The sequence below is a fragment of the Poecilia reticulata genome, chromosome 10, assembly GCF_904066995.2.
Source record: "Poecilia reticulata chromosome 10, P_reticulata-male-v2, whole genome shotgun sequence".
Taxonomy (NCBI): domain Eukaryota; kingdom Metazoa; phylum Chordata; class Actinopteri; order Cyprinodontiformes; family Poeciliidae; genus Poecilia; species Poecilia reticulata.
Window position 1 is genome coordinate 13,007,461 of NC_088839.1, and position 13,667 is coordinate 13,021,127.

Below are 13,667 nucleotides of genomic sequence, written 5' to 3' on the forward strand. Positions count from 1 at the left end.
TGTAAACCAGCTGAAACACTGGGTGCCTTTAAATCTCAACTTAAAACCCACCTGTTTAGAGTTGCTTTTGGCTAAATTAGGGTTAGAGTGCGGGTTTTGATGTCTTCCATGTTTTTATGTCTTTAATGTTTTTAATTTCTTTTTCTTTTCTACGTTTTAATGATGTAAAGGCCCCCGGAAAACGTCCCAGTTAAACGACGTTTAACTGAAGTCCTAAAGGGGTGTGGGTTTTAATGTTTTTATCCTTTTTTTTTATCTCTTTCTCACTGTTTATTTAATATCACATGCTGTTTTTATTTTAATTACGTAAAGCACTTTGAAATGCCTTGCTGCTGAAATGTGCTAAACAAATAAAATTTGATTGATTGATTGATTGATTGATTGATTGATTGATTGATTGATTGATTGATTGATTGATTGATTGATTGATTGATTGATTGATTGATTGATTGATTGATTGACGGCAGACTAGATGTATCAAGACAAGGACCCGACAAGGAACACAGGTGGGTTTAAACACAGGGAGACAATCGGGAGAAACACGGAACAGCTGGGGACAAACAAAAGGTAGACGGGAAAACACAGAGACTCAACAGAACACAGAAACCTAAATAAACACACAAAAAAGCCAAATCACTACAAAGCCCAACTTATCCCCAAATCTAATCTTTGTCAGCAAAGGTTTAAAGATCAGCCTCTGTCCTCTTCTGCTCTGCAGTGAGGACTGACAGACCGGCCCACCAGGTCAGGTCTGAACGTTTGCAGTTAACAGTATTCACCCCGCTGTTGCCAACTCACCGACTTTCTTGCTATATTTAGCAACATTTCAGACAAAAAATTTGGCAGGTCAGGCTTTTTAAAGATCGGTAACCAGGGATCGGCCAGAAAACTGCAATCACACATATTCATGGCATTATTTGATTAAACTAATTTCTCTTAAGTGTAACTCCAATAGCTAAATAATTTATTTATACCAGGTGAGTCTTTCTCCCCTGAGAATGTGGACTGGTACTGGTACTGGACTGATTCTGAGCCTTCAAATGATTTTTAAAAGACGTTTCACATAACTTAGACGTTTATGTGGTGTTTTGAAGCCAAAAATAACTCAGAAATATACAGAGCCAAGCAGGAGAATCAACTCATTTAAAGTTGTTGTGGTGTGCTATGTAGAAATAGTGGAATAAGCAGGCATCAGACTTAGCTCAGCTTCAGTTCTCTATTTACTTTCTTCTTCTTCTTCTCACAACATCTCACATACATAGTCAGAGCTCCCCCTGCTGTCCTTTTCATGCAATAACGAGACATAACAAAAGTTAAAACTCAGTTTCACACCAACACTAGCATAAATGTTTGGCTGTTGAACTGGACCGTTCCAGGTCGCTATCAAGCTAATTTTCTGTTGGCAGCTTTACTAATCTTTTACATTACTTTACATTACCGAGGCACATTAAAACAAACCTTTATTTTGTCTTTTTTCTATTCTTCCTCTATCTTTTCTCCCTCCCTGAAGAATAAGTCCTTTTCGAGACATTGTTTTGCTTACTAAACTTCTGACCGGAGTTTTGGAAGCTCTGCTCTCTCCACGGCAGCTCAAATTACAAATTACCGGTGAAGCGTGCAGTCCCGACCGCGGCCATCAGGGGGACCCAAGAACAATTTATTTTTTTATCCATAAAATAATGATTCCTACATATATATATATATATATATATATATATATATATATATATATATATATATATATATATATATATATATATACTTTTTTTTCAACTACATATTTTTGTAAAAACAAATCACTTCATATTGAAATTGTGTGTTTTTGCTATCATGATGACATATAAATTATTACTTAAAAAAAAAAATCAGCTCCACTGAGGGGGCCCCTTAGTGGCCTTGGGGCCCTAAGCGGCTGCTTAGTTTGCTTATGGTGGAGCTTGTAGTGGGAAACTTTAAGGTTACTATGATTATTAGTGGAATCATTGCATAGCAGTATTAAGATCCTTGTGTGATGCATTAGCTCATGAAAGAGACTTCTGAAGCAGGTTCTCTAGCCTTAACATTACAAGGAAGTCGTTGGCCTTAACATTACAATGAAGTCATTGAATTGTTCTTTTATCTCTTCTGACTCTTGGTGAAGACTCATGTGCCTGCTGTCCAGTCTGCTGTCTGTCCTGTAACCAAGTAGCTTATCAAACTATGTGATCAGAATGGATCCTGGCGTCACTAACAGGATCCGGCGAGTTGGAGAGGTCGAGGGCGACGGGAGATCGGATGCATCGGCCAACCTGAGGAGTTTGTCTTCAGTTCACCTCCAAATTGAACGAGGGGAGACCGAGGTCTCGTCTCTGCGACTGCCGACCAACTGGATCCAAAAGAACCTCAATAAATTTATCGGGTTAGAACGGTTTCAATTGTTTTTTTGTTTTTTTTTCTTCATATTTGCTGGTACAGGCTCCGACTGCTAGTGAACTAAAGTAAACTATCTAAAGAGTAAATAGTGGGTGTTTTTATTCTTTTTCCACCTTTACGTGAAGAAAGTAGCTATCGAAAAAGCAGATAGTGGGTATTTTTAATCTTTTTTCACCTTTAACATAGAAAGTAAGGGAGATAGTGGGTATTTCTGATTATTTTTCACTGAAAGTAACTATCGGAAGGTAGTGGTGTTTTTGTTCTTTTTATGCGCCTAAAGAAACAAAATAACTATCCACGGGAAGGAATTGGTTTTTCGCATTTCTACACATTAAAGGAGAGAAAGCCAGTGGAGAGATGTCTCACTGAAAATATCAGTTCCTGGCCCTAGCAATTATATTTATGACCTAATGGCAAAAATAATTTAAAAAAGGGAACAAATGTCATGATGGGTAGATGGGGCTTCATGTATCAACACATAGCAAAACTGTGTCGATTCTGTGTCACTCAATACTGACACCTGCCGGACATTAAAAATTCCTAAAGGCAACGTAGTGATTTGATGACCTTGTCCATACAATAAGATTTAAGTCTTTGTATTTTATTGAATATTATATATTGTATTATGTCATATCTTCAGTTAAATTTAAAATATATTTGATATACAGTCAATAAATAATGTGAATACCATAAAGTGAAAATTTAAGTGAATGTGTTTGGAATGAGGATGAACGGTCTCTTCAGTAACACTTTCTTTGATGGGTTTTGAATAAGACTGTCATGACACCGTCATAAACATGACATAACTCCTGTCATGAACATGAGTAAGTCTTCATGAATATTTATGACTTGTCATAAAGTGTCATTCAATAAATCATGACACTTTTAACTAGAGATGGGCACCAGCAACCCTCCCGGCCCCACTAAAGGACAAGGGTGTAAAGAAAATGGATGGATACATTTATTTTAACAATTAAATTAAATTGGACTTAACATAACCAGGTTTTTGTGGGGTAAATGTAGAACACAGGACTAAATCCAATCAACTCCAACCTTATTATATTTCCTCTGGAGTTGTTTCAGTAAATATAACATCTTAATTGTATTTTTCATTTTACCACCAGACTGTAATTTCAAACTGGGTATTCTAGAAACTAGAATAATTTTCCTTATGTTCAGTAGGATTAGGTTCTGACAAGGTTCAGTTCTAGCCTTTGTCCACTAGAGGGAAGTGTTGCATCTGATTTTGGGAGCAGCTCTTGAGTAGCTCAAGATTCAAGAGCTCCGGTTGAAAAACTGCATTTATATCTGACAGGTTGAAACTATTAAAAGTGAAATGTCTTATTGTAAAACACTTCCTTTCCAGCTTCATCATTTCATTTCGGTTTTCCTTGTGCTTCCAATCCAGAGTTTCACAAGACTGGCTCATGAACACAAGTTGTGACACAAACCTGGGCTGAGAACCCAAAAATGTCCCAACTAATACCAAGTGAATGCCAGCCGCCCAATTTTTTGTGTGCTGACAACAGTGAAATGTCACTGCCAAAACAAAGAATATGCTAAATCATGATATAATCAGTGAGTAGGCCTCATGAATCATTTGCTGTTTAACATTTTTAATAGATATTTCTTGATTCGTACCAATTGTTGAATGATAGTGAGAAGAATCAACATAAAGACCAGCAAAAGCAATAAATCAAGTTCATGATCTGTCAAAAACATATACATTTGTCTGTATTTTTTAACAAAAGCTGCTAATCTCACAGTTTTTGTGATGTTTCTTCATAGCTGCAGGAAGCACTTCATAAAACATACAGTTTATGGTCGTATAATAACATAATTATTTATTCTTTTAAAAAAACTAACAGATTGCTTATAACAGACCTGGGTTAAATTGTATCTGCTGAATGGTTTTATTAATCTCTCTTAGCTAGACGCGTTTTCTTTAAGACGGTGAACAGTGAGGCAAAAATGATCGCAACATTTTTTTACTTTTACTGTGATCGACTCAGTTGCTATTAACAACACAAATTTTAGCCTTTGCTTTGTAAATCTACAGTCAAATAGACTTGTAAACTGAAATGCTGTGTTTTCAGAAGCTGTGGTTTACAGTGCATCTGTGGTTTGGGTCCACAAGCCCGCTTCTTTGTCCTAATATGGAATTTAACACATCGTAATTCTTTTTCCGATATAAAATGTTGTGGATGGCCTTAAACATAATCCCTTCAATTACACATTGCAGCAGGGCAAATGTGCTGTCTGAAGGTTTGGGGCTAATTTTATTGTAGTTTTGTGGTTTGATTAGGCTGAACATAATACAAAATGTAAGGAGAAAGCTGAATTCAGTGAAAATGTTACTGGATAGTACCTCCTAATTCCTTTTTAAGCACTAAGTACTCAATTGCAATAAGAAAGGACTAAAGTTCCTGTTAAACTAAGGCTGTTTTATAAAAGTGATCATTTGGAATTGGGAGAATATTAAAATATAGTTTAAACTAGCAAGAGATTCTACTTACATGTAACTTTCAAATTGCATTAAATTTACCTTTGCTTAGCGATATCTTGTGGTAAAGTGCCAAACTGCAACCGACTGAATACTGTTCACTTCTCTTTCCAAACATCTGACAATTATTCAGTTCCTTCAGTAGAGAAAAAAATGCACTATGAAAGACATAAAATTGTTCTGTCTTATGGGTTGTGGTCATTTGTCTTTGAATGCTATAAACCTGCATCACTGCTTAGTTTAAGTCTGGTTGGATTCCAGTATTGTTCTCTTATCTCAAGGGCAAAACATTAGCAAGGTAAACAGCCAGTATGACTTGCATAGATGGGATGATGTGAAAAAATCTTTACAGCTCTAATATTTTATTCTGTTTTTGCTTTTATGTCACATTTAAATGTATAAAGCTATCAAACACATTATCTAACTCCTAAATTTTTGTTTTGTTTTTGCAAAACACTGTCTCTTTTATAAAAACAACAGCTGATTAAAACCCCTTCACAATCATTTTAATACTTCAATGGCTAAAACTACTTGCAGATACTCTTTGACCCAGGTCTCGTGTGCATACATGCAGTCCTGATACTTTGACACACACAAGAATAATTTACTTTGTGCAGAGCGTGAGAAGTCATTGGTGATAAGTTATGTGCAGAAACACGCTGGACGGCATTTCAATGCGTCCGTCTACATTGTGTTCTGTGTGCCAGGAGTGAAGACTCACTCTATGGGCGAGTCTTCACTCACCCCGATTTTTTGCTGATCGAACACACACACTCCGCGTTGATCCGAATGAACCTCCAAGCCACCGTTGATTCGAATAAAGTCAGTGCTTGGACGAATGTATGCGCGTTGGTGCAGAGGGCGTTCCAGTTCTTCGCATCAATTCCCAAACATTTCAAGCCTCCAACTGGAGGCTTGTAACACGACGTCTCATAGAAAAGCTGTTTCATTTTAACATTGTTTACGGTCACATACTCGAGCACTGTCACCTGCCTGCCTGTCTGGTCTGTGGCACTGGTTTTGTTTTGCACCCAGTTACTAATACTCTCACACACCGAGAACACCCCCCGTTGTGGAGGATGCCTTCGAATCCTCCCGCTGATGCCCTGTAGCCCTGCTGGCTCCTCATCGGGGGGATCTGCGCTGAAAAGCACCCTGGGTGAGAGATAGCGGTGCTTATTGAAGAGCTTGGGGTCCACAGAGGGGATGGAGGCGTCGTCATCCTGTTGCGCTGTTGTGACGCTGCACAAGACCCCTATGATGGGGAGGACGAGAAACAGGGCCAGCATGGATGACCTCATGGGCACACAATCTGAGATGACCAATGAGAAGAGCGAACACAACTGTTACAACACAATCAAAAAACATCCAAAGGACAGAAGAAGCCAGCTTCTGGTACGTTGATGTGAAAACCACTGTTGTTGTAGGTGTTTATGACTACTGATGTTTCTGTAAAGTAGCTTCAAACAGAAGTCACCCTTCAGCTGTGTTTTCTGCTTGTTTTTAGCCAACTCTAATGGATTTAAAACCTTTGTGTGTTCACTAGTTTATTTACTGCTTGGTCGTAGGCAAGACCATCTGAATACCAGCATTTATACAAAAGGTGACTCAATCTGCTTCACAGAAGAGTAAACAGATGAAGATAATCAAAAACATGACACACTTACAAACAATGATAATAAAGTTTAAGCTTCACATTAAAAAAGCAAAGATTAAATTGGTGGTTTAATAAGGTAATAGATAAATACAATGACCCACTAAAATAAAACTTGACCTTTATGTGCAGAAAGTAGCAGAGAAACTATGTTTTGTCCTTCTTGTTTATATCTGGTTCTGGGATTTCCAGGTTAACAGGTTTCAGATTATTTTAAGCAGATGTGTCCAAACTTTTTAATCAAATAGGTCAGCAGTTTCAAATTTAATGCACTTGGAGGCCACTATAGTCAATTTGTTCAAAATAAAATCTTAAGGATAATTTCTTTGTGCTTTTTTCTCAGTAATGTATTTGTGACTATAAATTGCATATAAAATAATATTTCTTCTTGGCAGTGGTTTTTATTAGTTGGAAAATCCTAGGAAAGTAGCAGAAATAGTTCAAGACAAGCATGAGAAACACATTGCTGATGTTACCCCAATGGACTTCAAATTATCTTCATCAAGTATTTCTGTACGACAAAGATAAATCTTTATATTCTTTTTTATATGCATATTTTTACACTTCTTCATATTTGGCTGAATGATAAAGACTAACAAGTGTATAAGATCACAGCTTTTTAGGGAGGATTTTACCTCTTCTGCAGTAATTAGGACCCAATGCCCACGTTTCAAATAAAGTATAAAAGTAAAAACTGTCTGAAGTACATGGTGAACAAATAGCCAATGTATTTGTAGTAGTTTATAAATGGTTTATAATCTCCCCAACTAAAAGTAACCAGTTTGTCATTCAAGTACTTGCCACAGTTCTGATGACAACTAAAATAATAAATATGTAATTAACTGACAAACAAAAATACATTAAAAGCCAAAATGCCAACAATTCTTATAAAAACAAACAGTAAATATTAGAGGTGTGCCGATCGATCGGCCACAGATCATAATCGGCCGATTTCCGGGAAAAAGTGTATGATCTGTGATCGCCGATCACGGTCCCTTGTTGCCGATCACACAAACCGATCACCTGCATCTCATTTCGCAGCCTCCCTGTGCAACTGGTCTCCTCTTTCCTTCACACTGCGCAAACGCGCAGCAACAAATCCTAAGCAATGAGGAACTATAACGCACTGAGTGAATGGGGACGTTTGCGTGTTGCGGCGGAAAATTGAAGCACATGGGGTGAAGCAGGTCAAAATGCATCAACACGACAAATCTAATATGGCATAAAAACAATGCCATACTTGATGGAGTTTGGCTACATTGAGGCTCACTGCAGTAAAAAAGACATATGGAGGATCAGATAGCAGGTAAAGCAGCGCACAGCTACAAACATTCACCGGGATTAGCATGACGGTCAGAAAGCTAAACAAATAACCCGCAAAATTATTTAAGTCTTCGAGCTGCGATGTGGTTCTGTTCTCGCGGCGGTTCTGCAGAAGCGGCGCTTCTGCTCCTCCTGGTAGTGACTCTCACACCTAACCTGTTTACTAAAGCTGCAGCATCTAAATTAAAAAAATACATTTTACATATGTATTAAAACTTTCGCTGTCCTAACATGAGACAGATAATCTCTAATAAAATAATCGATTTCCTCCCTGCTTTGCATAATTACTCCGTTCAGTCAGAAACAGTCACTCAGAACTAGCAGTAATCAGCTAGCCGCCATGCTATCAGGAAGTTTTCATTCAGTAACTCAGGATTGTTTATTGTAATGGATCCTGTTTTTGCCTTTGAATGTTAAGTTTTATACTTGAATTTTTTTGGAAATGTTGAGAGGTTTTATTTTGGCTCTTTGCATTATTTAGCCTCTTCAGAGCCTTCATATGTTATCAGTCTGTTAAAGATAGTATTACCAATAGCAGTACAATTTGCACAATGCCTGTTTTGTTTAGTTTTCTTCTAGGAAAAAGTTATTAAAAACAAGTTTTTGTCTAAATTAAGGTGAATTCATGGTTCCTTTTTCCACATAATGTAACCGGTAGTGTTTATAATAGAAAAAAAAATAAATAAATAATAATTATGTGATCGGTATTGGTGATCGGCCCTCATGGGTGATCGGTATCGGCAGGAAAAAACCTGATCGGCACATCTCTAGTAAATATAACTGTTTAGCATTTCAGCACCAACTAACAAAAACATCTTTGCTAGCAGCAAGTGTATTTAAAGTCAGACATATCTTTAGAAACAAAAAATTACACCATTTTAGACTTCTTAAAAAAGCTATATAAAAGAGATTTATTTAAAAAGCTGTTATAATAATCCATCCATCCATTTTCTTGCACCCTTTTTCCCTCAGTGGGGTCGGGATGGGTGCTGGTGCCCATCTCCAGCCAACGTTTCGGGCGAGATGTGGGGTACACCCTGGACAGGTCGCCAGTCTGTCGCAGGGCAACACAGAGACACACAGGACACACAACCATGCACACACACACTCACACCTAGGGGCAATTTGGAGAGGCCAATTAACCAGACAGTCATGTTTTTGGACTGTGGGAGGAAACCGGAGTACCCGGAGAAAACCCACGCACGCACAGGGAGAACATGCAAACTCCATGCAGAAAGACCCCAGGCCGGGAATCGAACCCAGAACCTTCTTGCTGCAAGGCAACAGCCCTACCAACTGCGCCACTGTGCAGCTCTGTTAATAATAGGTTAATAATAATAGGTTAATAATAATACATTTTATTTGTAGGCACCTTTTTGGACACCCAAGGTCACCTTGACATAAAAACAAGCAAATTATAAAATACATACTGGTAATAAAAAACATAAAAACACAAACAGGATTTTTAAGACAGTACAAAGATAATTAAAGGTTGTATGCTAGTTCAAACAAATGGGTTTTGAGTTTGGACTTAAAATATTGCAGAGACTCGATGTTCCGGAGATCAGGTGGGAGTGAGTTCCAGAGTTTGGGAGCAGAGCGGCTGAATGCTCTGCTCCCCATAGTGACAAGACGAGCATGGGGGACGGTGAGATGGACAGAAGAAGAGGATCTGAGTGAACGGGTGGGTGTGACAGTGTGAAGGAGGTCCGAGAGATATGAAGGTGTGAGGTTGTGAACTACTTTAAAAGTTAGAAGAAGTATTTTATAGTTGATGCGATATGTGATTGGAAGCCAATGGAGCTGTTGTAAAATAGGTGTGATGTGATGAATTAAAGGGGTCTGTGTAATGATACGAGCAGCTGAATTTTGAACCAATTGTAATTTATGCAGAGTTTTCTGTGGCAGACCAAAAAGTTGAGAATTACAATAGTCTAAACGAGATGTGACCAAATTGTGGACCAGAACAGCAGTGGAGTGCGGAGTGAGAGAAGGACGGAGACGGCGAATGTTTCGGAGACGAAAATAAGCTGACCGAGTGATATTATTGACCTGGCAGGCAAAAGAGAGGGTGCTATCGAGGATGACACCCAGACTCTTGACCTGAGGGGAGGGAAAAATGGAGGAGTTATCAACTGAAATGGAGAAATTATCAAGTTTACTTAGTATTGAATTAGTACCAATTAAGAGAAGTTCAGTTTTACTGGAATTTAATTTGAGGAAGTTAAGAGTAAACCATTGTTTTATTTCAAGAAGACAGTCAGTGAGGGAGGAAAATGGAAGCATGGAATTAGGTTTGGTTGAAACATAGAGTTGGGTGTCATCCACGTAGCAGTGAAACTGGATGTTATGTTTGCGAAAAATATTACCAAGGGGGAGAAGGTAAATGATAAACAACAAGAGTCCCAGGACAGAGCCCTGGGGAACACCTGAGGACACGGGAACTGGGCAAGAGGAAAATGATTTTAACTGAACAAACTGAGAGCGGCCTGAGAGATATGAACGAAACCAGTTGAGAGGTGTATTTACAATGCCAAGAGAGGATAATCTGTCAATAAGAATGTTATGTGAAATTGTATCAAAAGCCGCAGTCAGATCAAGGAGAAGGAGTATCGATAATAAACCAGAGTCAGCAGCAAGGAGATCATTTGTAATTTTAAGAAGCGCTGTTTCTGTACTGTGGAGTGGACGGAAGCCAGATTGGAATTGTTCATATAAATTATTGCTGGAAAGATGAGAATGGAGTTGAGCAGCAACTGTCTTTCTAGAATTTTTGAAATAAATGGAAGATTTGAGATAGGACGACAATTATTGAGTTCATTGGGATCTAAACCAGGTTTCTTAAGTATTGGGGTTATTGCTGCAGTTTTGAGAGCCAAGGGAACAACAACAGTAGTAAGGGAAGAATGTATAATGTTAGTGATGAGAGGGGACAGAGAGGGGAGGGTCACTTTAACAAGAACAGTGGAAAGAGGATCTAAATGGCAGGTTGAAGATTTAGATTGTTGAATTAATTTGGTGACATCATCAACAGAGTGAAGGCTGAAGACCGAGAATGAATTGGTAGGAACAACTGAAACTGGGACAGGTGATGTTAAGGCGAGACTGGGTATAAGTTCCTGATGGATAATTTCTATCTTTGAAGTAAAAAAATGATACCAAAGTGTTACAAAAATCAGAGTTATACAGGTGGGGAGGAAGGGAATCTAGTGGTTTGGTAATGTTTGCAAGTACAGAAAATAAAGTTTTGGAGTTATCCTTGTTAGAATTGATTAAAGTGGAGTAATATGTTGATTTGGCTGAAGAAATTGCATCTTTGTATAAAAGAATGTGACTGGAATACATGTCTTTGTGAACACTGGTCTGTGTTTGCCTTTCCACGCCTTTAACCTTAGAATAGGGGAATAGGGGCTACGCAGCGCCCCTATTCCGGTAGCTTTTGCTAAAGTCTGCAGTTTCTCTTTGGTTAATTATTTACATTTTTATACAATACGAACTGTCTGAGAAGCTCACATAGTTGATCTTTCATTTTCTTGGAATTTTTTTTTTTTTTTGCCACGTGATTGCAAGTAGTGGACTAACCGCCTGTAAAAGTCATTGCAGAGTAAAGAATTGACTAGTCGTTGGTGCAACCTCTAATACATTAGCATTGTTAATAAATATAATCGTCATGGGATTGGGGTAAACTGCGTTCACCCCCACGAAAAAAAACTTCTAAAATCTAGAAAATTAAAGATATTTTTTCAGCCGAGAGATTTAACAACCAACGACATGAGATTAATCTTATTTGATGAATAATGCAGTTATGCATCTTAAAGCAATTCAAATCTAAAAGCAACAATAATATCAAAGTGAATTAATATTTTGAAAATATTTCACACAGCATAACATTATGTCTAAAGCAAGTTATTTTGCTTAGAAACTGAAAGCACCAAAAATATTTTCTTACCGCTCAGTTTTGCAGCCATGCTCATGTGCGGTGCCAGGTAGGACTGAATGACCTTAAGGTGAAAATATAAGGGGAAATTCAAAATTAGTGAAAAACATCCATTTAAAGTTTTTCCACGCCTTTAATCTTTGAATGTTAAAGATGAACTGAATCTATGCTTTACACGCAGATCCGTAGCGTGAAGCATTAATATTCAACGATACAAAACGCAAACATTTTCCACACACAGAAAATATTCAGTCCATAAGTTTGTTTTTCTGGCTGGAAATTTATTTTTGCGATTACTACCAGTGAACACATCGTGGTTGTTTAGATAACTTGGGAAAAACTGCTCAACTGATTATTTTAACTGAACCGAAACACACCGGACTGCGCAGCACGACATGTTAAGGTGAACATAAAGGAGCTGCTTCCAACTCCCTCGAAATGTTTTAAAAATTAAAACCTTTTACTGACCTGTGAAACGTTGGGGCTTGTTTTGTAGCGTTAGCAAAACACTGTGCTCCTTTCCTGTACAACTTGACAGATAAAGTCGCTGTTGCTGGCAAGCCGGTCTTTTTGAAGGAGCGGGATCTCGTTTGAATACTGAATGCTGATTGGCTGTTTACTAGAGGGGTTTCAGCTGCAGGTTGTGCGCAGACAGACAGACAGAAGACCGCAGCCTGCCCAGCAGGGTGCGCTGCAGAGCCTCGCATAAGGGAGCTGTGGTACTATTTGTGGCAAGTTTCATTTGAGGGGGCAAGACGTTTGTTTGAGGGGGGACACTGCCCCCTTTTGCCCCAGCGTATAGCCGGGGTCTAAAAAAATGACCACAAAGCAGTTAAGAAAATTATTTATCATATTTCACAAGGAATCCCATTTATTGACAGGTAATGCAAAAATAATTTATTCAAAAGCCCATATCCATCACCTTATGATGGTAGTGCCAAATTACAACACAGTACTAATATTTTGTGTTAGTGTAATAACACTAACTTGTTTAGTGTAATAACTAAACAAGTTCATTAAAATAAATTCCCCATTTTTGACAGGCATAATCTTACAGTACCACCCACTATCTTCCCTCGGATAGTTACTTTGTTTCTTTAGATGCGAAAAAAGAACAAAAGCACCACTACCTTCTGATAGTTACTTTCTTTACTTTCTCTCTTGGAGGTGAAAAATAATTAAAAATACCCACTATCTGCCTTTTAGTTACTTTCTTTCGTTAAAGGTGAAAAAAGATTAAAAATACCCACTATCTGCCTTTTAGTTACTTTCTTTCGTTAAAGGTGAAAAAGGATTAAAAATACCCCCTGGGATCCTGGGAGGTTAGGAGTGCTGTTTTTTCCTTTGTCCACCAGAGGCAGCTGGAAGATTGGTGTTTGGAGGGCGTGGACTGTGCAGCTCATTATCTCATCAGCGGAGCTTTAAACGAGGGAGCAGTCAACACTTCAATGCCAGTTTGTTAGCCAGTAATGGTACTGCAGGCTACCAGTGCTTTCCTTGTGACAACCTGTTTCTTTTGAACTCTTAGTAATTGTTCTGTACCTTTGTAGGAGCCTCCTTGCGACATTTTCGATCCATCCACACAAAGTTGTCAAGCTCCTGGCGTTATTCCTCTGTGAACCCTCTCCTTGTGACGCCGGCGGAAGTTACCAGCCGGTTGCCCAAGCTCCACTCACATCTTCGTTTTCTCACACTCCTCTGGAACTCATGTTGACTGACTCCCTTGCCTGGAAAGAAGACCGGTGAAAAGAAGAACTTACCTGTCCGCTCTCCAACACCATCTACCTCAACAGCTCCTTCAGTTGGCCCGCAGCACCTCCGTCCATCAAAACCTCAAT

At 38.5% G+C, this 13,667-nt stretch overlaps 1 protein-coding gene across 2 annotated transcripts; it reads right to left on the bottom strand.

Annotated features, from left to right (window-relative positions):
- Window positions 1-4,008: 4,008 nt before the first annotated feature.
- LOC145553126 (nerve growth factor-like) lies at window positions 4,009-12,444 on the bottom strand. 2 transcript variants are annotated; one of them, XM_081611773.1, is made up of 3 exons: window positions 12,298-12,444; window positions 11,842-11,893; window positions 4,009-6,227 (listed from the first exon to the last, which is right to left on the bottom strand). In XM_081611773.1, the coding sequence occupies exons 2-3, from the start codon at window positions 11,864-11,866 to the stop codon at window positions 5,656-5,658; spliced, it is 597 nt and encodes a 198-aa protein (XP_081467899.1). In that variant the 5' UTR covers window positions 11,867-11,893; window positions 12,298-12,444; the 3' UTR covers window positions 4,009-5,655. The 2 variants fall into 2 exon arrangements, with proteins under 2 accessions (XP_081467899.1, XP_081467900.1); XM_081611774.1 differs by lacking the exon at window positions 11,842-11,893 and having other exon boundaries at window positions 12,298-12,404.
- Between the last annotated feature and the right edge of the window lie 1,223 nt (window positions 12,445-13,667).